Raw genomic sequence first — 22536 nt, 5'->3', positions numbered from 1 at the left:
AACTGCAAAAAAGACCTAAGAAATAAATTATTGTATAATTACAGGGCTGATTCTACTCTCAAGCCACTAATTTAAAATTTCTGTCACTAACTCTAGACTGCAGGAGGTCAGCTGATTTCAGGATCAAGCCCAATTTCTCAGTAATGACTAATTGTCTAGAGAAACTTCCTGCTAATGAGACACGGTAAAATGTATTCTTTGATTCTTGTGATTCATACTGCTGCCTGAAAATAGAAGAAGGGACCTGGAAATAAAAGCTTCTAACTACACTGTCAGAAGCTATTGAATGCCTTTCAGGTTGCCTACCCTTTACTATAATGTAAATATTAGGTAGTATTTGCACAAGCAAAACTATTATGCAGTGTTTGGGGCAAAAAATAATCATTATGGACCATTTTAATGATGAGTTTAAAAGGAATTCAATTAAAATTGTAGAATTCCCTAGAAACTGACACTTCTGAATGTAGATGGAGTGATATCAGATCTTGAACTACATACCTGTGAGTATCTGCTTCAGTAGAGCTATTATAAGTATTATGTTGCTGTAACTGAAAGTGTACTGTTATTTGCTGTAATGAATATCGGATTTAATATCTTCAAAAGAATGCTTATAAAATGTTTTGTATACAGTCTCTTGCTTCTTAAGCGGAAAGAGTTTTTTTGACTCAATCTATATGCTTAAGTTGTAAGCTCTTTCAAGTACAGACTGTCTTTTAGTAGTATTTGCATTAGCACACGGACTTCTGGGCATTAGAGTAATACAAGTAAATCATAGTATTCAGAAAAGAAAAATCTTGATTAAAAGAAGGAAAGCTTTGGGATTAAATAGATTGAAAATGTCACTCGACTTACTGTATTAGAGAAAGTGAAGTTTGCAAAAGTGAATATCTATGATAGAAATACTGAGTGTAAGATAAATTATTCAAAAACTGCTTTATGATCAAATCTGTAATGCACTCAATTTTCAGGAAAAATTCCCTTGGGGAGCCTTAAGAAACATATATTAAAGTGAAAAGCATGTACAACAATATAATATACAAATATTAAGTGGAATGCTATCATCCTATAAAAGAAAGAAAAAAGCAGTGTCTATGTAAACAGTCAAAGAAGAATATCTGGTTCTAGAACAAGTAGCTACAGTGGGTTCTTGGTTAAGAGTGCTGTCTCCTCATTAGCCTTTCTGATGTGTGATCAATACTATTACACTGCACTGGATTATGAAGCATTAACAGATGCTTGTCAAGTTATCAGACAACATTGTCCTCTTCTTTCACTGAGAACAACTAGGGAACCAGAAATAAACACTGATTTGCGAGCTGGCTCTATTGCAAATCTAAAATTGCCATCTATGTGTACTTTAGGCATATTGAGCCCACTCTCGCTAGCCATTTTGCTCTGTCACAGACTTTTTTTTTTTTTTTGCCCCATGCAGAATTGCTGCTGTTTTGCCTCACTGTCAGCTGCTTCACTAAAGCAGCCCTTGTGAATGTCTCAGGAAGATGCTATCCTATCTGAAGCTACATTAAGAATTAGTACATCCAAATGAAACTACAAGTCAGCCTGCAATTCAGTTGTTGCTTTGATAGTAACAGCTGACACTTCTTACTGTCGCAGTGTTTAATGCTACTCAGAAATAGTGTATATACATAATTCCCAGCTAAGCTGATGGAAGCTGTAGTGTTCAACACCTTTGAAAGTCATGTTCCTCATGCAGAAGTGTGGTTTCAATAGGAAAAAAGTTATTTATTTGTTTTCTAAAGTCTCCCAGTTGTCTTCTGCACAGCTGGCACCTTAATACCTTTTACACTTTGGCTCTAAATGATTTGTGCTTCAGAGTCACAGGTATTTTTTTATTTTACCACACATGATTACTTTCTACATATTGTGAAGACTTGTTTATAAAAGAGTACTGTCTATTTGCATTAAACCACATAGTAGCTGACCTATTTTTACAGGCTATCACATATTCATCAGAAATGGATGCAGCTGCAAAAGTGATGGGAAGTCTATAAAATAATATATATTTTTCCTACCATGAGACATGGAGTACATTCCACATAAGGCAAAGTTAATGGGGGAATGAAGGAGAACTACAACTCCTTAAACTCCCACTCTGTAAATCCACCCCTGTGTATTTAGCCAGCATATGAGAAAGTATCACTGATATACGGTATAATGTTTCATGTAGCAGGCTCATCTGGTACTGTTACTATGAATGTCAATGGTATTTAGGAGGACCGGTAAGAGGAAGTAATCATTTCAGGTGCACATATTCCAAAAGGTCACGTGAAAGATATTTACATGTTATTTACAGAAGAAAGCAGAAAGCAGTGCACCTAAGTCTAACATGCAACCCACGGGCCACATTCAATCCAAAATGCTTCGAGCTCATCTCACTCCTTTGACAGAGGAGATAGGGAGTAGCTGAACTATAAGTAAATGTGCCCAAGTAACCAGACACCTGCACAGTTTTACGTTTTCTGGGCATCCATGGCCGTTGCTATGGATGGCTGAGAGAAGAGAGAGCAGTAGGAGCAAGGCCTGCAGACCCAGCCTGGGCAGCCACCAACACTACCTCAGCCTCTCTCAGGTTCTTAAGTTAGTAAAAATAATTGAAAAGACTGGTTCACACCAGTTTTCAAAGTAATCCCCTGTCCCTATTAAAACTAAGAGGCGCAAAGACCAAAAAAGCATAAGCAGATTTCATGAGGATCCTATTGATGAGTATGTTTTATCAACTACAGCATGGCTATATTAGGTTATTATTCTATTGTATGCAGTTCAGGCATCCTTGTAATGACATCAATTCATTTTTATTTATAGTTTCAGTCTTACAAGATGACTAGACATGAGGGAAGAGGGGCAAGTGGAGCTTAGATCTGGCACAAGTTAGAGTAGCTCTCGTATTCAGTCAACAAGGAATCTGCCTGAGAACTATCCCCTACGGGTGATAGCTCTGCTGATGATGAGAGCTGCTGTGTGACATGATCCTGGGACTGGGCAGGGGAGGACAACACCCAGAGGAAGATACAATAGAAGGAAGTGAAAAAGGTACTAGCTCAGATTTTGTGTGTACACCAGGACCCCTTTTTAAAGGCCATCTTAATTTAGATCTCTTTTTTTTTTTCCTCTCTCTCTCTCTTCCCCAACTCCTTCTTTACCAGGCTTCAAAATCTCTTCAGAACAAAAGAGAAATAAATCTATTAAATGGGAGAAGTATGTAAAGGAGTGGTCAAGAAAACAACTTTAATTTTAAACGTGTTTCATTTCGTATATCCTTCTGCTTTCTGACCTTACTGATTTCAAGAAGTTAAGCCTGCTCCCCACACATCTGGACTCTTAATGAACTTCAAATTCTTTTGGAGGGAAAAATATTCTGAAGGCACAGAACACCAGAAGATGCTGAAGGGCAAAAGTCCTGTGTGTACATGTGCTGAAGAGGAATTCACTCATGCATCTTGTTTTTATAGGTCATGCAACTGAATGGATAACACCATCATAGGAGGGACCGAGGCATTTAGCTTAACAAGTCTATCGTAGATTAGCACTGATGCCCTCCACACCATTCAAGATCCATGCAAGCTGCCATAACAACATTGGGATGCATTAAAGCAGGAGAAGGAGGACAGGGACCAGAGGTATTAAATAAGTTTTGTAAGTGAGGATGAAGTAACTGAGGATGTCCACCAAACACGGTGAACCTGTGCTGAATTACAGCAGTTAGGGACCAACCTGCCTTTGCTAAAATTGGACAAATTAATGGACTAAATTTTGTACAGCTATTTCTTTGAATTCAACAACAAATTCACATCCATGATTCCTGTGTCTTGTTTCTAAGCCTGCTGAAGCTTCCAGACATCTGAGACAAGAACATGAATACTGGCGAGCATCCCTGGATCCAGGGCCTATTGCTGTGTCCACATTCCCAGCATCCTTTTATACTGACCAAACTGAGATTGCCCAGGACAGCCAGCAAAGCTTTTTTACTGCTGATCTATAGAGCAACAGTCTAGATCTTTTTCTGACTGCCAATAATGTCAGCATAACTTTTCCTTTGATATTTCTTAAGCCCCTTGAGACGTTATAAAGCTTCAGTATACCTTCTGTTTTTATGCTGTCCTCATTCCCCAGTATGAACATTTTGCTTCTTCTCCTTCTACTGCATTTTTTCCGTAAGTCCTTCCCTTATTCCATTACTACTCCCCACTAATATCTTTGTAAATCCATCAGCATCCAGAAGCTGACTGCAAATAAATAATCTATGGGAGACGAGAATTGATTTTTGCACCTTCCCACCACAGAGGTGTCTTTAGCCTAGTTTCCCAGTGTCTTTACCTATGCCACAGGATGAACTGACCCACTCAGAAAGTTGGTCCCCCTCTTCCTGTCCCAATACATCTGTCTCCGAAGGTGCTCAAAATGAATAAGCAACGGCTTCTGCTGGTTGCAAGGCTGTGAACTACTCCATGACTTCAAGGTAAAACAGAGCAGACTAATTTCCGAGAACTTCCTTAGCGCTCAGAGTGAGCATCTGAGGGACTTGAAGCAAATTAACTAAGATGCACAGTTGTTCTGTATCTTTTTGAATTTTTTGTCAATGACTAGACCCTAGAAAGGTCCAGCTGACATAGGAGAACTTATGTGAAACTTTATGGAGGCTAAGTGAGAAACATTGAGATTACAGTAAAGCCTGAATTCAGTTTGGGTTAAACTATTAACTTCCAGAGCAGAACCACATTCTGTAATATGGTATACTAGACATGGGCATATGGCCCTCAGGTTACACTCAGCTATACAGTAGCAAATGTGGCGGAGGATGAGTACAGATAATCAGTTCTGCTGCATGGTGCTTCTGTTCTTTCTTATCGACCTGCCAGCTCATTTAGTAGGGAGCAGGGATTCCTCCTAGTTTCCCCTCATATGGGGGACAGAGGACCCAAGATATTTTCCCTACATTACTTAGTGGGAAAAAATATATGGAATCATCTTAAATGCATATAAAAAGAGGAATTTCAAAGTGTCACACACCGTCACTTCAGTTCTACAATTAATAGTGCATACACAGAACGGCCTTCCACACCATTTTCCTGTGTTCATACATCTCAGATCAGAAAAAGAATGTCGCCTGATACAAAGTATCTATGTACTGCTATATCATTTCCCTTAATTTATGTTGCATTATTGATGTACCGAATGCTGTACTTGAATAATGTAACAGTAAGGCTCTTACAAAAAGCACTAGCACCAGCTGTAATGTGTGTCTATAAAGATAAGAAAAATATATTTCCTAAGTCCAGCAGGTTTCAAACAATATATTTTCAGGTTACAGGAATGCTGGCCAAGAGAAATTTAAAATCAAGGTGAGAAGTGGGGGACAACATTTCTTCTAAAATGTTAACGAGCTACTACCTTATAAAGTTAAAATAATCAACAAATCTGACAAACAAGCAAACATTATGAATATTCAGGATGTTTAAACTGCTGATTCAACATTTTCTAACAGTGTACAACTTTTGCACCGATCACATAAGCTATTATTTTTCTTTTCATCATAAGTGCACTCGACTGTGGTGTCGGTGTGCTGTTGCAACATATGCACTGAAGTATTGTAATTCATACAGATGGCAGGAAGCTTTCAAATTGTTACTTCTACAGTACAGATGTTTAACAATTTAGCCATATGGCTTCAGTAAAGAAGCCTTTTCAAAGATTACAAAAAACTACACTAGACATGCAACCTTGTAAATCTGAATGCAATCCTGAGGCATGAATTTTTGTATTACTAAAATATAAAAACATGCTTTGTACTATGAAGTTTGCATGTCCATTAAGAATTACACAATTTATGGAACATTATTTAAAATCTTGATAGAAATCAGCTCCAAAATTTGCATAATTTCACTAAGTCAACTACTAAAACAACACTCCGCATCTGTTTTTTAAATTAGGTGTCAGACACGAGCTTGTTGACAGGAAGGGTAAATAACCACAGGCAAATATAATAATGCCCCTAAAGTCTGGCCTGAGTGAACTACCAGTGTAGGTGACAGACTGAGATCCAACCAGTGAGAACAAGAATTTCTCCACAAAAAGAGCTGTCAAAGAAACCAAGGAGCCCTCATGATGGTTGTGGCAATTTTTATGTGGAAAGCTGAATGTTGAGAAACAATCTGAGATCAATACTATCTTGACCACGAAAAGAAAGAACCATGAAATGGTCAATTTATAACACAACTGAATTTTACCAGGTTTGAATGACAGATAAAGGGCACCAAATAAGATTGTTAAATTACTAATCCTGTCACTATTACATCCTGTCACATTGCATAGATTTATACATTAGAAAGAGAATGTATGGCATGAGAGTAAAAAATAGTACTGTTAAAAACTAAAATACTCTTGATCTATGAAGAAAAGGTGAATTCTCAACTTTGTGTTACTTTTTTCAGGGTTGTTTTTTTCTGCCAAAGAGTCGGATATAACTAGATGCTGTTTGCTGTCCCATCTTCCTTTTTCCTGATGCTTGGGTCTGTGACCCTTTGTTACCTAGAACAAACTTCGCTTTTATATAAAGAACAAAATTCTCTTTTATATAACTCTGTAGCTCAAGAATAAGAGTAAAAGGGACAGATTGAACAAAGCACTGGTCTTTCAGACAAAAAGATATCCATTCAGTATATAGGGGCTCTTTCCACCTGACGTATTTTTAAAGGGAAATATTCAATCAGCATCTACTCAAAGGGCAAATCCACAAAAGAGTCATGTAATATTCTTTTTTTTTTTTTAAAGCCGCAAAGAAGTATTCAGAGATGCTTTACCTACCACAGATACTAATCTAGGCAGGATAATTTTAAAATATCCTTATGGAAACCTTGAAAGGTGGTCGAACCCTGTGGTTGTTTAAAAAAAAAAAATTCTGCAGTTTATGCATTTGCTTTGCCAAAAGCTTACCTTGGCAAATAAAGCATAGTATATCATAGCTGCTCTGATTTACAACCAAGAGTACACTGTTTGTTTTCAGGAAGAGAGCTCTGTGAAAAGCTATGTCAAGTATAAACACATTCAGAGAAGGGGAGAATCATTTCACAGAACTATCAGAACGGTAGCAACCATTTCTAAGACATCAGCGGAAGAAAAATGCAGATGTACATCTGCAGAATTTTTCATGTTCATTTATTTTGCTTTATTTTGAATATTATATACCACTGCAAAATATTCCAAGTCCTTTATAGGCACAAAGAAGACACTTTCATACCTCAAAACTGTTTAGCCTAAGTACCAATGGACTGGGCAGATTTATAATTTACCAGTTAAAAATTAAAAATTATTTGATCTTGTTTCTAACTTCCACATGTCAGGGGGCAGTAGCATAAGGAGATACCAAAAGTGTGGAGAAGACACCAGAGGAGGAATGGCAAAGCAAAAGGCCCTGGGTTAACCTGATCATTTGGAACTAAATAGGGTAGATTTTATTAGTGCTAATCCATTTAGAAAGTCCCAACAGGGGTACAAAGAAAAAAACATATCTGACATGCCTTTAAAAAGATAGTAAGCAAAAAGAGAAAAAGATCAAAACAGTAGCTGAAAGCCTTCACTCCTGCTTTAAAATCCAAGAAAGAGTCATTAATAGAGATTTAAACTCAGCCTTCACTAGTCTAAACATGTCACTGTTAATTACAAAGCTATTTAACTTTTGCAAGAAATAAAGGCTGCTATTAATGAAAGAAGAACCAATTAGCCTTTAATCTACACTGTTTTTTAATCAAACTTTCTTTTGATCATCAGACTCACTGCGGGTTGTATTCTCTCCTCCCCATGTTGTAGTGGCTCCCATGATTGCTAATGGAATTGATGTTAAGGGGCTGGCTGAGCGAGGAGAACCTGCTCTGCAGGGCTGGAGCTTCCTTCCTCCGGTGCCAGTGGGGCTCAGAGGAAGGACTCTCATCTCCAACCCATGCCGCTCTGCGGCAGCACAGGCAACTGGAACGATTCTGACGGTGTCTCCTGCCCTTTCTCTCATAGCATTTGCCATTAGAGGAACAGGCACTGAACATGTTCAGAGGAATGTGGGACAGAACTACCAGACTATCTTATTAGAAATCAGCAGAAAACATCATTTTAAAGAAAAAAAAGATTTGGGAAAGGGAAGCTGGGGAAAGAGATAAAAGCAGGGAAGGGCCACAAGGAATGGAAATGGAATTCAATGGTGACTGCAAAGAATGATTAATGGGAGAAGTTGCTTGTTAGAGAAGGAACATATCTTGAAAAAAACACAGAGATAATGGGACCACGGCTTGATATGTTGCACACAAAAAAGATGAGATAGGAAAAGCAGGGATCGCATTAGCTAAATACTGCTGTGCCTCCAAACTGTTCATTGCAGGGCCAGAGGTTTGTTTCTTTATTTGTTTGCTTGTTTTGCTGTTTTTTTTTAAAGAATGAGGCTACTTGTAGTACCAAAACAATAAGACCAAGTACACTACTATCAATCATGATGGAGAACTACTTACTTTACACCATTTCCCTCTTAGCCGCATTTGCTGCTCAGACCTCCCAGGAACAGGGATACATAGAAAATGTTCCTGAGGTATTCACTTTGCATTTATGACCATGCAGATAATGAAATACAAGAACATGACTCCTGCACATGTAACCCACAGAGAGAATATAGGTATCATCTGCACTGTGTTAAACATGAAGCTCCTTTTCTGATCAGACACATGCTGACTGTTCTGCATTAGCAAACCTTTGGTGTGTGGCGTATACTACCTGTATATATAATCTGTAATATAAAGACAAAACGTGTCAGGCAATGCTAAGGAGTAATACTAATGAAAAAGCCCTTTAAAATAATTGTTAATATCCTGTGTACAGCAAGAACTTCTGCCTTCTCAAAGAATCAGAATCTGCAAAATTCTCCTGTTGTTGCTACCAGTATGGCAATTAAAAAAAAAAAAATCAATATATTGCAGAGAGCAAAGTGAAAATAAGTATGTTCTATGCCAGACAGGATTTTGAGCCACAAAGTTCAAGTCGGTAATAATATTATGTGCAACAGCCACTGAAGTGATGTTGACACATCAGAAATTTAAAGTTAAGTGCATACTTCAGCACATGGATGATTTCAGTGAAGACAAGGGGTTCTGTTAAATGTTTTTCTGGACTTGAGTCACACAGTGCACTTTGAAAGATCAAATTATTCCTCTCTCTGTGAATTAAGGCTAATTCTAATCCCTTATCTCAAAGGGGTGGCCAACTTTGCACACTCTAAAGCCTCTTTACAATAACTCTGTAGCACGAAGGGTATTTAAAATGAGATTAGGATTCATTCATGTTTTCAAGGTGCTCAAATATTACAAAACAAGTACAATATAGGTACTCAAATACAAGCACCAGAGGTAGACAGATATAGCCTTAAAGCACTGTGTCAACATAAAGTTAGCTGCATAACTGTATCATTTTCACATTTAAATTATTCTATGGCATTCTAAATCTGTCGATAAAATCTGGATCCTGATACTGATGAAAAACTTGTTTTTCTTGTGTCGTAATCCCATTTAATAAAATGCAAACAAGAGATCCCCAGCTTCCATTCCTTTTGAGCACAGTGTAGTAAATGCCTCCTGACTCAGAAAACTTAGAAAACTGCAATACTGAAAAAATTTGATGTTAGAGTACAGGACTTTTTTAATTAACAAAGCTCTTAGGTTTTGCTGAATGTTCCATTTTGCTTTTTGTAGCCCTAACATACTCCAGAGCTTTTTATTTGCTTACGCAGTGCAGTTAGGACACAGCTCTTCTGACATTTGTGAAGCTTTAAAAAGAGCAAAATTATTGATAGGAACCATATGAAACATAATGATATTTAAACTGTTCTTACCTGGAGTAGAATAAAATGAGGTTAAAAAGTAATGACACTTTCAAAGTTAAGAGGCAGAAACTTTATGCGTCTTTACCTAAACTACGGAATAGTTCAGTCCTGAGAGTGTTCTCGGTTCCCCCCAATTCCTTAACATTCACGCATACTTAGATAAATTACGCCTCAAGGTCAGGTCTGATTCAAGAAACACTCTCCCCAGTTGTTTCAGTGAAATTTTACTTATGTGCTTGAAAGGCATATAGATGAAATGCTCTGTATCTGCAATTCTGACTGAAATTAGTGGGACCTGAAGGTTCTGAGCAGCTCTGAAAATCAGCCCTTAATATTACTATTGTAATGCATCTTTAATTTGTTTACATCTCCTCCAAATAACTACTTTTAATTGTCACATCTGAATCAAAGCTTTGTACATACGTATACAGTAGTCTCCACTTTCGTAATATCCAGGGCAGCACTGAGATCTTCGCCGATACATAGTTCTTAGTCCTCTTCGATATGCTGTTTTATAACTTATTCTAGATTGCAAGACAGAAAGCCATTTGACAATATTGAAAATCAATGCCTACTGTTGGAATTATATTTGTGTTAAATTATAGCAAGGATAGCATTCAATAATTATTTTAAAATGTATGAAAGCTTTTGGTATTAAAAGCCACAATAAAAAAATCAATACTTGTTTGGAAACTTGAAATATGTCTTCTATTATAAACACAGTATTCATGACAGTCAATCACCATAGCCCTTCCTAGGATTGCTATCTTAAAACATTGCCCCAGTCCTAAGGCATGGGCAAGGAGATTTTTCAAGAATCAAGACAATTCATTTCTGCATATCAGCAATGGGATCAACAGAATCTTCTAGGAAGCTACCGTGCCAGCATGCTACTCCAGCAATTACCACAATGGAACCTGCTCTTGATCTACAAAACTTGAAATTAACCCCAATGTGATTTCTTTCTACTTGGTAACCCTTCCAAACCATCAGTGCCTTGCAAAATGACATTATAGTCCCAATTCAGTACTTAAAGCATGTTTCTACTACCAGAATCCTGTAGTGCAAAAATGTTTTAAAAGTGTTAAGCATTCTGTAGTATTTTGAGATTATTCATAGCATTAGCAATGATACCAGAGTAGAAAATGAGTATTTAGCAGAGAATATCTGACAGCAAAAACTTCAAAACAGCTTTGTTGGTGTTAGTTTATTTGAAATTACATGAACTGAATGAAATCTATTGTCCCTCATGTTAGATAAATTGATCCAATTTACTCCGCTGCATTCCAAGCAATACAATAGTCCAGAAAGCTCTGTATCTGTGTTCAGTCCATATTTTGTAACACTGAAGCTAAAAAACTAAGCTAACTACCACAGCTGGATTGGTATGGTGCTGAACAACCTCTTTCCTACCGAATCCATGGAAAGTTAAGGTACCAAGTAGCTGGCTAACACCCCCCCTCCTCCCTGAAAGATTGCAAATGACAGCAGATAGTTATTAGGATATTTTTCCACTCAAAATCAGGTTGAGCACAGCAGCTGACATCTTGCAGCCCAAGAAAAATTAACTATGCAGTATCAACTTTCAATAATGCAAAGGTGCCATCGTGAGATCAAATCACACACAGTGATGTGACAAGTGTGTGGCTAATTCTTCAGTTATTCTGCATATACTTCCTGTCGTAAGCCTGGACATACACTGATCACTCGGCAAGGATGGCTGGAGTTTAGTCATGTAACAGACAGTTCCAGTCACGTGGTGGGGGGAATGGCAGTGGCGCATACACCTGAATGGCCCCTTAAAAGACTGGCTACCATTTATCTCAATTAAATTTAATGAAAAAATCTCTCTACCTCAGATGACGGCCTGTGATGCCAAAGTAACAATTATAGTAAAACACATCTTTCCTTACATACCTGTAATAGCGCACCACAAAACCCTGGTAAAAAGAAAAGTTATATGAGGAGATGAAAAGGCAAAGTAAAATTAAAATGTCGGGGGATCAGTTCTTACCTATGTCTAGTGCACTTGAACCAGTTCAGTATGTCAGTACATCTTGTATAATAGATCTGATCAAAAGGATGAGCATAAGATTCCTGTACTGTCACAGCGTAGCTAGAAGCAGACAAAGAAAGAAAGTGAAAGGCTGTTCATCACAACATGAAAAGCTTCAGCTCCCTGTATATGCTACTCATCTAAATCCAGTATGAGAAATAATTAAATCAGTGATTTTAGAAACTATAGGCCTTATCCAAAATCAGAAAAAGGCTTCCTGTCCTCTTCTCTCTTCTAGCTAGGCACCCAGGTGATAGTCAATATTTGAAAATAGAAGTCAACCATAGCTCTTCCTTAGGGTTTTGGAAATGCTTCTAACTTGGACTGCTTAACAGAATCAGGCATAGAGATTTCAGTCTGAGTAAAAGGCCATTCCCTCCTGGATTAGAAACAAATGTTACCAAAATTCATGTTTGTTTTAGAAGGTGAAAAGGGCCTTTAGTTAACTAAGCAGTGCAAATTTTATAAGAGAGAAAAGCACCCTGTTTTTAAAATGTCTCAATTGCCTTCCTGCTTAGGACTGTTGATTTTTGCTTGCATTCCATGATGTTAATAAGGGCTCATATTAGCTTAGCACTGCTGAGTTTTACCAGCATGATGGAATCCTCACACTTCATTTTATGATGAAGGAGCATCATTACTTCAAATAATATTGGGTGCACCAATCAAATAGCATAATTTGTAAAAGGCTCAGGAATGTATTTTTAAACCGCATAAATTTAATCCTTCTAATTTGTAGCAGAAATAACCTCAGAACTAACTGAAAATTGTAACATCATGAGTTCAGTCATGTCTTAGATTTGGAATCCTTTGAGATATGGCTAGAATGTGGTTATCATTCTTTATAGAAATGAGTAGATATAAACAAAAATCAGACAAATTGGTTAGAAATCACAGTACTAAGAATTCAGCAATCTCCTCCTTCCCAAAACAGTACTTATTCATGGAGCAGGTGCTACACTAATTATTATGATTACATCTAGAGTGTCTGGGCCTCTCACATGATTTAGGAACACAAATCTCATTGATTTGTTCTTCTTGGTCATTTTAGAATACTGCAACTCCCCATAGTAAGCGTGTGCATTAGTTAAGAGGCTCATAATCAAAGATTCTGATCTGGTAACAAGCTCTACATTATCGGATCTACAATATCTTCGGAGAATCGTACTGAAATCATTTGAGGCAGGGTCAAGACCCAGGTATTAGCTCTCCAAGACATTCATTATATCGATTGTCTTAATCATCCAAGTGATTTCCTCCTCATCAATGAGACTGCTGATGTGATTAAGGGCTATGAGATTGCACTCGTAAGTAACAGGGAATACCAAAATATTTGCTTGGAGGGTCTGATGGGCTTCAAATCGAAGATTGGACTATTACTGCCCTGCTTGCCATGGCCCCTTCTAGACAAGCCAAGATTCTACTACATGTTGCCTTTGTCCTCTCTCACAATTTGTTGGTTTTGACGACAGTGCTTTTTACAGCTACTAATACCAAAAAGTAAAGTATTTACATTGCTCATTATGAATGTAAAACAATAACACTCACAATTCTTAATTATTATTTTATGATCCTGTTTGTTACCCAGTGCTTGCCCTAACAATCTTTTCCCTTTGATTTATTAACATCTAAGTAACAAAGTCATCTTGGTCAGTACAACCAATCAATTTTGGTATTTAATTTTTGTTTCTCCTTGATTGGGTCTCTAGGTTGCTGACTTTCTTCAGACAAAATCAATATTTTATTCCTGTGCTCTGAATGCACTTCACCTTCACCACACAGACTGCAAAATCTTATTCCTGAAAATGTATAGTCTTTGCTTTGCAGTTGCATGACCTACAAGCAGTTAATTCTCTAATTAAGGCCTCTAAAATCAAAACACTGTGCCATTAAACTATGTATTCATGTTTCCTCTTGTTAAAGGGTTTATTTTGCCAACATGTACAGTAATGCATATCTGTGTGAAACTAATTCACAGAACAGAACTGGAATTTAGCAAGTTAAACTTCAGAGTACAGCAACTCTAGCCTCTGCATGAATGTGAACCCTATCAATGCTAGGGGACTTCTATGTATTCATAAGAGCTGTCTTGCGCAGATTCACTTTTAGGACTAGAACATTGTAACAATAAAAAGAACAGAATTACCAGGGCCTTTAATTCTCCGTGCTTTCATGCAGACACTCTTTGGTGCTGACAGGAATTTGGCAGATAAAGTCACAAACTTCAGCGCACGCAGTATAAACCTTCACATTGCATCAGGAAAGGCTTAAAACGCAGTCCCAGTCTCTAAGTCATGCTCAGCAACAACCAGAAAAAAGCAAGACTGAACAAGGCCACCATTTCCCTAGGTCTCTCCATGATAAATGGAAATATGCTTGTGCAGCCCTCTAGCATGAGCTGTGGAGGAGCTTTCCAAAGTAGATCTGAGGCGACAGGTAAAACAGGATTACGTGATCTTTAGCCCTAGCTTTAAAAACAATTCTTTAGGATGATCCAAATCTACAAAGTTGCTCCTTAATGCTATTTCTGTCAGGCAGATCAATGTTCTTTTGTGAGGCAAAGCAGAATTTAGCAAATGATGGTTCTTATTTTGCCTTTTAAACGTACAGATCTGAAATGGCTAATTAACCAAAAAAAATGGCCTGTTATACATTACCTTTCCCAATGACTACAAACGTTTGGATCATCTGGGTTTAGGGACAGAGTAGTTTTGAGCAGAAAAGACAGAAAAAGCCCTTTTAGAATCCACCAGAATAGCATATGGACCACCATTGTTGTATCTAGATAAAGAAAAGAAAGCATAGCCATTAAAGACTATTTGGAAAAAAACATCTTTTTAGGCATTTTAATCCTTGCTTTTATGCAAGTCCAAATACTGTGGAGTTGTACAAACTGAAATACTTGCAAAAAGCAATCAACTCAATACTAAAATAAAAAAAAGTGCAGATGCATACTTAAAAGGAATTTATACACTCAAACCTACTAAAATCCAAGAATTCAATTGTTAAGTTACTCAAGATATTGATAGCACCAATGGTTCTTCCAAAGAATATTTCTGATACTGAAGATTATTTTCACATCTGTCTGTAATGACAAAATAAATAACTGAGGTAATTAAAACAATGTATTCTCCCATCAACCCATAGACAAACGGGAGAATAACCAAATACCCACTTTGATTAATTTAAATGAGGTTTACATATGTCAATATAGTAGGCTAGATCTGAGACATAGGCTTATTACATGAGTGAAGGAAAATCAATTCACTTTTTAAGTCTTAAAAGGGGGAGCCATTTAGAATGATATAGGTCAACTTATTGGGTCACATCATGCAGAACATTAACACGAAATAAAAATATTTGCACTGAAGTCGGAAATAGATTATATAAAAACTAATTATCTACGGTCTCTTTGTCATCTTGTACCAATTTATATCTACTGATTACTCATCTGGGTCTTTGTGGTACTTGTGTACCACCAAAGCAGTACTGCTTGTCTAGAAGCCCCCAATCACTTCAGTCAAAAATACAAACTAGACAGAAAATAAGAAGCTGATTTTAACTAACTGCATCAGATGTGTTAGTCTGTTAAATGTTAAGTCAGTAAAAAGTATTTTTAAATATCTATTTCAGACATTTACAGCTTCATATAATCCAAAATTCTAACCAAAAGTCCCATACATTAGTCTTATTCCTGGCAACAAGATTGCCCAAAAAATAGATTGAATCTTCATATGACCATCTAGCAAACACATGGCTCATTGCCTCATGATCCAGAATAGCAAAAGGGATGTTGCAGGGTTTGCTCTGTGTGACACTGATGTACAACCCAGCATAAAGAAGTCATCACAAAGCGGAATGAGCAGCAGAGGGATAGCCAGGAAGGCTGAGCTGAAATGAGCTTCCGATTCAAAGCCATCTAAGCCAGTTCAAGGACACTCACTGCCTTTAGTGGACTTGAAGTCAAGTCCCCAGCAGGAGTAATAGCTTATCTTTTAAACTATTTCTAGAGCTCTCCTAAGCTCAAAATCAGTCTTAAGCCATGTAAGTCATATTAATGTTAATTAACATGATTTAATGCTAATGTTCCTCATGGAATGAATTTAAGTCTATGAGTGCCCATTCTCTATGTGCCCATTCTCTATGTGCAAGCCCCATGGTGTCAATGCAAAAGCATACGCCAGAAATTAGGGCCGAAGAGAAAAGGGTATGAGATTTACTTCCGCTCATTGAAGAGAGGTTAGCTACAGTTGTCCCGGACACTACTTCTGCATGGAGGAGAAATGTCTAGCGCTGCTCACCTGCAAGTGCTTGCAGGACAAAAATCTAACAAGCCTGATGTTCAAAAACCATTTAAGCTTAGCACTTCAGAGTTGAATTATCATTTAATGTAACATGTACCAATATCTGTGAACTACCAAGTATTAGCCTCAACAAAATGACAGTCCTTTCACAACAGTATCTTCAAAAGAGGCCTTTAGCATATTACCCTGACTACCTATCATTTGAATAAAACCAAACAGCAGAGAACGGGTTCTGCTGAGCACTATTTTTATAGGTTGCAATTAACCCCATGTCAATTTGCCACAGGTTTGATAGAAGGCAACACAGAACAAATAGGACTAGAGAAAAGATTGTTTCCAATTGAAAGAAATAGTCATAGGAAGAGCAAGGCAAAACTGCTGCAGGAAATGCAAGCCTTAAGAGGTTTTCTTGTTTTCTTTTGGTTTTTGGTTTTTAATCAAAATATTGATCTGTGCTCAGTTTGTTAATTTCTTGGGAACATCAAGAGTCTGTGCTTATCACTAAATTAATCAAAGGCAGAAAGACAGTCTGCTTTCTACCTAAAGAGAGTGAATTTTTTCCTATTTACCTAAAGCAGCCCTATATTTGAATTCTGCAGTTCTCAGGGAGCTCGGTTTGATTCTTAAGATAATACTGTATAGGTTCAGTTTTTAAACAAACACCAGAAGAGTTATTTATAAGCCTTAATAGCACTTGGAATATTTGTTTAAAATGTATCCGAAAGAGGTTAAAAATTGCGTTCTAAACTTTTAATGTTAATGCTATTTTATTATCTGTTTATAAATGAACTGCTTTGTGCAATGAATTTTCTAACCTTTTAAGTCAGATCATACATCAGAAACATCCAACTCTCCAAATACAGCAGAATCTCATTTATCTTAAGTGTCTCTTTTTCTCACTCAAATGAAATATTTCACTTTGATCACAGTTAATAGAAAAGACCTCATACCAAAATGGAATGGTTGATATTACAAGATTCAGAATAAAACTCTAAAAATAGGAGCACATATATTAAAAACCAACAGCAAAAAAGAAGCCAGCAATGACATGCAATATGATTTTTTAAACTTTTATTGTTCAGCATAATATATGCTACATTCTTGCATTGTGTTTAATGTTTTTAATGTATTCCCCAAGGAGGCAGCATCATCATTCCAGGTGGATAATGCCTGCAACTTCATTAAGGATATAATCAGATTAGATGAGCATTTCCAGGCCCTGCCACTCCCACTCTCCTAAGGACAGGCAGCCCTTTGAGCTTAATGAGAAAATGAGTGACACGTAGGTCCTCCATGCAGTCCCTAAATGGACTCTCACTTCTTGTCTATATAGGCCTGGTTATTCTTTTCAGAAGTAAAAGAAGCCAGCTTAGGTACAATTTGACAGTAAAGAAGCTCTTTCCAGACAAAATATAATCTGGTGATTTTTCACAAGTGTCTCTCTCTCTGTTAATTATAATGGATTAGGTTAGGTATCTGTTATTCATTAAGCCATTTTCACATACCAGGCTCTTTTTCGAATGAATTTCTGTACTTCAGCTACAATATTGATACAAGCCACTGGTTTCATTACGAAAGAATGGAAACGCGTTCTCACTATTAACCTACTAATTTTAGCTATCGAAAAGCTACTAGGTGGCAAGTCATTGATTTATTCGTATGTGGATTCATTTTGTAAATGCTTTGCTGGGGATTGTGCTGGAGTCTGCAAAGAAACTAGAAGTTGCAGATATCATTTAAACCAGATGAAGTATCACAAGAATGCAGGCAAAAACGGGTTGTTACCCTCTTTCGCAGTTTATACCACACAAACTGAGGACCTTAGTACCTCATAGGACTGGGATCTAAGTGCAAAGAAAATAAGACCCCAAAGAATCCTTTCTGGGTGAAGTAAATATTCCCTAAAGCTTTCTCAAGGTGCTGAGGACCTGGCTTTGGTAATACGTCTGTAAAGGAGGACTACAGTATTTTAAGAGCCTGGTGGGAAAAAAGACCAAAAAAAAAAAAAATCACAGTTGGCTTGTTTTTGTTTCCCCTGAGAAATGGAATTTTATTTAAATTTCTCTTTTCTTCCCCTGGCTGACAGACTAGAAAATTTATCTTAAAATGACCGTTAGAGAATTTCCTGTTCAAGGTCAAAAGTAGTGAAACATTTCATTTTGACATTTCTGTCACAAACATTTCATAACATGACTTTGACACAAAACTCAGACAGAATTGCTGTTCTGTGACAAATTTCTACACTGAATGCTTGTCTCAATTTGGGACAACAGAAGTTCTGAAACAGGAAAAACAGAAATTCCATGTTTAGCTCTAATTAGGGAAGACATTTACAAAAGTGACTTTTGGTAGCACACAATATTCCCAAATCCCTAGGTACTTCTGAGGATTTTTCCTTTAGATGCCTAAATGTATATGTTGTCAATTAACCCAGTCTGAATTTTTGCCGCAAATTTCCGTGCAATGCATTTAACAAAAAAAGCCCTTTTAAAAAGTCTTACCTCAATGTGCTAAAAATTCCTAATGGATCCTGTTCTTACAGACTATCAGCACATGAAGACACACAGTGCATTAACAGGACAGCAGAAGAAAGCTCTTCAGAAGTTGCTTGGCGCTGCGAGCAGTCAATAGGAAAAACAGAAAACAAATGGGGTCAAAGAAGGTGCATTTGGGGGAGTGGAAACAAGACAGAAATGAGACAAACTGTGATAAATATTTACATGTAATGAGAACACTGCTATAACAGACCAAAGACCCCATCCTGCTTTTGGCCAATAGCAAGTGCCTAGGAAAGAGTACAAGAAAATGGCAAACGTAGTAATACTTCCCTTTTATACCCTTCGGCAATTTGCCACTCTTTGACTTCCTCAGCCACAAGTGGTATCTTTGCACTTAATAGTCTTTGATAGATTTTTCTTCCAATAATTTGTCTAATCATTTTTGATCTGTATGTAAATATTAGGGTCAACAGCATCCTATGACAAAGTTTCACATCCTAGCCATGTACTGTATGAAATACTTCCTTTGTTTTTCTGCCTGCAACCTTAGTTTCATTTGATGCCTCCTTGCTCCTGTATTAGATGTGAAGGTAAGCACATCTTCCCTGTCTGTTCTTTTTGCCACTCATGATTTAATTTATTCTCTCATAACTCCCTCAATCATTTTTCCCCAGCTTAAAAATCCTAGACCATTTAATCGTTCACTCTAAAGAAGGCATTCACACTTCTGTTCATCTCAGTCATCTCCCTCTGTTTCTTTTCTAGTTCTGCTATATCCTCTCTGAAAAAATTTTGGCTTGTTTTCTATTAATTTCCCAATAATTCTTAAATTTCATTTAGCATTTTTCAGCCAGTAGGCAACAGTAAGCTGCCATTTTCATAGAATCATCTAACCTAATACAGAGTTAAGATTTCATTCCTCCTAAGTGTTAATACCTCAGAAATCAGCACTATACATGTAAAATTAAAATTGTTTTCCCCAAACGCATTACTGTACATTTCTCTATGCTGAATTTCATTGTCATTTCCTTACCCATCACTGAGTGTCAGGTCTTTTTCTAATCTTCTGCAATGAGCTTTCCCTCTTACTACCTTGAATAACATCAGCAAACTTTGTCACCTCGCTATTCACCTCCCTTCCCAGATACCGGTTGCATATGTGCAGCAGTCTTAGCTCCAACACAGACCCTCAGGGGATTCTGTTAGTGATACCCTTCCATTGCCAACATCAATCATTCATTCCCAGACTTTGTTTCCTATCACTTACACAGCATTTTTTTTACATATGAGTTTCTTCTGATATCCCTACATGAAAGTTCAGTCTCTTTCAGAAACTTTAATGAGAGATCTTGCAAAGGCCTTTCAGAAATCTAACTGGATCTTCGTGATCAACATGTTCAGCAGCTCCTTCAAAGAACTTTAACAATTTATGAAGCCTTTACAAAGCCATGTTGATTCTTCATAAGCATATTATATTTATCAAGAGGTTCCATAATTCTATTCTTAATTACAGTTTTTACCAAATAGGAAAATCAAGGTGCACCAAAATTAAAATGCATTCTAGTATTTGTATGTGAGCAATTAGGAAAGATGCAAGAGAACAGTTAAGCCAGAAAACAAAAGGTTGGACTTCACTTAAGAAGCATTAAAGTGACTGATTGTTTGCTGATTACACCATTTTAGTCTCTAAGTTGTAGCAAGCTTCCAACTAGCTGCCCCCTGTGGCATTCCTCTTTCTCATCCCATCTGAAATTTTCATGATAGTTTAGGCAAGGGATCATTTAAATACACGCTCGTTTGGCTCTGCATCAGATTTTGTTAGAAACAAGCTGTTATGAAAGCTAAATGAAGCCACGAGTTTCAGAACTGATCAGGAATTTTTGGATGCCTCCATTTGTGATTAATAACTTGAGATACTGTGAAAGAGCTGAATAATACGTAGTGCTCAGGGTGCACGCTGAATAACAGGTTGTTTTAATCTGGGCAGTCAATAGCTAGTCACTCAGACTTACTAGTCACCTCTTAAAATTGTTGCCATGACAAACCGAATATTGCCATTGACAGTTTATGGGGTTTTTTTTTAATTGCAATTTAAAGATGTTTTAAACAGATAAACACTTCCAAGAAGGATCAAGTACTGAATATGAAAGCACTGACAATGAGATTGTTCTCATCACCCAAACACAGAGAAATTCAAGCAATAGAAGAACTGACATGAACACTGGACTATCCTCTGTGTTGCTGATTCTTTCCACAGACATATTACAGGATTAATGTAGGAAGACAGTAGACAAGAAACTGCCTCTGTTAACAAAAGATGGTATTTTGGTTAACAGGGTCCATCTAGGCCTCTAGGAGTCTTTGCTACTGGAGGCAAATTATTATCCCTTAGATGCAGTGCAAAACAACTTGCCTATAATTTGTGCTGCAAAAACCCTCCTGTCAGTCATCTATTCAGCTCTTTCATGTTCTCCTTACGCACTGTCCTCTCTAAGGTTTGAGTGCATGTCTGCCTGTAATTTCAAGAAAGCAGTTCAACACCTGGAAATATTTGGTGTAGAGATTTCACTATAATTTGCAAGTATCCCTGATATCATTTTCAGACAGGAGTCTCCTGTCACCTGGAGGTGACACAAAAAGGAAAGAAATGCAGCTGACAGAGCCAGCACAACTGCTTTTGACTTTTGGTGGGCTTCCTTCACCGGCACCTGCACTGGACAGGACCTGTTTACTTCCCTGCAGAGGCCAATCCCAGCAGTGGCACAAGATCGAGCAGATTGCCAAGATATCCCAAACTGGGACCTTCCACTACACAGAAGCTCATACACTGGAGACAAGCTTGTCTCAGCTTTGTCGTCCTAGCCATGGGGCTAATGCCAATTAACGTAAGCAAGAAACTTAACTTTTCAAGATAAAAAAATTTTATGCTCTCTATGAAATCCTGTGCTGCTCAACCAAAGTTCATGGTAGAAGTTAAAGTGAATTTTGGGAAAGCAATATAAATTAAACAATTATATGACATTTTCTGCAATTAACATGAATTGGGAAATAAAAGAATAAAAGCAAAGTGTAGAGGTTTTAACAGTTTATGGGGAAGTCATCAGGGAAAAGCACGAAGAGCTGCATCCTGAGTCCCCCTTGCTCAGTCTTAGTAGCACCCACCTCTGCTACCTCTTTCAGTGGGGTAGGTGCTGCTCAGTACAAATACAGGAACCAATTCCATTCCTAAGACCTTATTTTAAATAGATGCATTCTTTTAAAGATTGAATAAATGTACCAGAGGTCCTAACTGCTACAGGGCCCTGATGGCTTTCCCTTATGTTCTTTGAATCACAATAGCTCAGATTTCCAAAAGTGGTTGGGGGACTGGGATGCCTGATTTTAATAGGAACTGAGTATCCAAATCTTTTAAGTAGCTTTAAATTTCTAAGCTGTAAAATATATCAGCATGAGTTGAAAATGCCACAGTAAACATTGTTACAGTTACATGAACATCTCATAAAGAAGCCTGAAAGTCTGCAGCAGCTCTCTATTAAACTGGACTTCCATTGGAGTCTTTGGGAGCTTGGCTAGAGAGCAGGCTGCAAAGCAGGAATGAATAATGAAATAAGCTCTTCTCCATCTATCAAATGCTATTTTTGGAAGCTCAGGATTGTTCCTTCAATGCTCTCAGAGGAGAACTGGGTCAAAGTACCACAGAGACATGCCAGTAGGCAAGCAATCTAAGCAATTAGTTTACTTAAGGCCTATGAAATATGTTTATGAAAAGCAAGGTTGGTGTATGAGTCTAGGATTCAGGGAACCTGA

General features: G+C 37.4%; 1 protein-coding gene and 1 long non-coding RNA gene across 2 annotated transcripts in view; one reads left to right on the top strand and one right to left on the bottom strand.

Annotated features, from left to right (window-relative positions):
• LOC112996298 (uncharacterized) overlaps positions 1-10301 on the top strand; it is a 43002-nt gene extending 32701 nt beyond the window's left edge. Inside the window, exon 3 of the long non-coding RNA XR_003262394.2 lies at positions 3165-10301. This is a non-coding gene — a long non-coding RNA (uncharacterized LOC112996298). The remainder of the gene's footprint in view (positions 1-3164) is intronic.
• Positions 1-22536, bottom strand: part of MEGF11 (multiple EGF like domains 11) — a 298039-nt gene that overhangs the window by 188764 nt on the left and 86739 nt on the right. Inside the window, exons 3-6 of the mRNA XM_064517860.1 lie at positions 18733-18845; positions 14585-14708; positions 11886-11987; positions 10295-10395 (exon numbers count right to left, since the gene is read on the bottom strand). Of these exons, the coding sequence (XP_064373930.1) occupies positions 10295-10395; positions 11886-11987; positions 14585-14700 (319 nt within the window). The 5' untranslated portion in view covers positions 14701-14708; positions 18733-18845. The remainder of the gene's footprint in view (positions 1-10294; positions 10396-11885; positions 11988-14584; positions 14709-18732; positions 18846-22536) is intronic.

This window comes from Dromaius novaehollandiae, chromosome 10 (assembly GCF_036370855.1).
Source record: "Dromaius novaehollandiae isolate bDroNov1 chromosome 10, bDroNov1.hap1, whole genome shotgun sequence".
Classification (NCBI taxonomy): domain Eukaryota; kingdom Metazoa; phylum Chordata; class Aves; order Casuariiformes; family Dromaiidae; genus Dromaius; species Dromaius novaehollandiae.
Note: the sequence above shows the minus strand (reverse complement) of the source record. Positions and strands in the feature narration are given on the sequence as shown.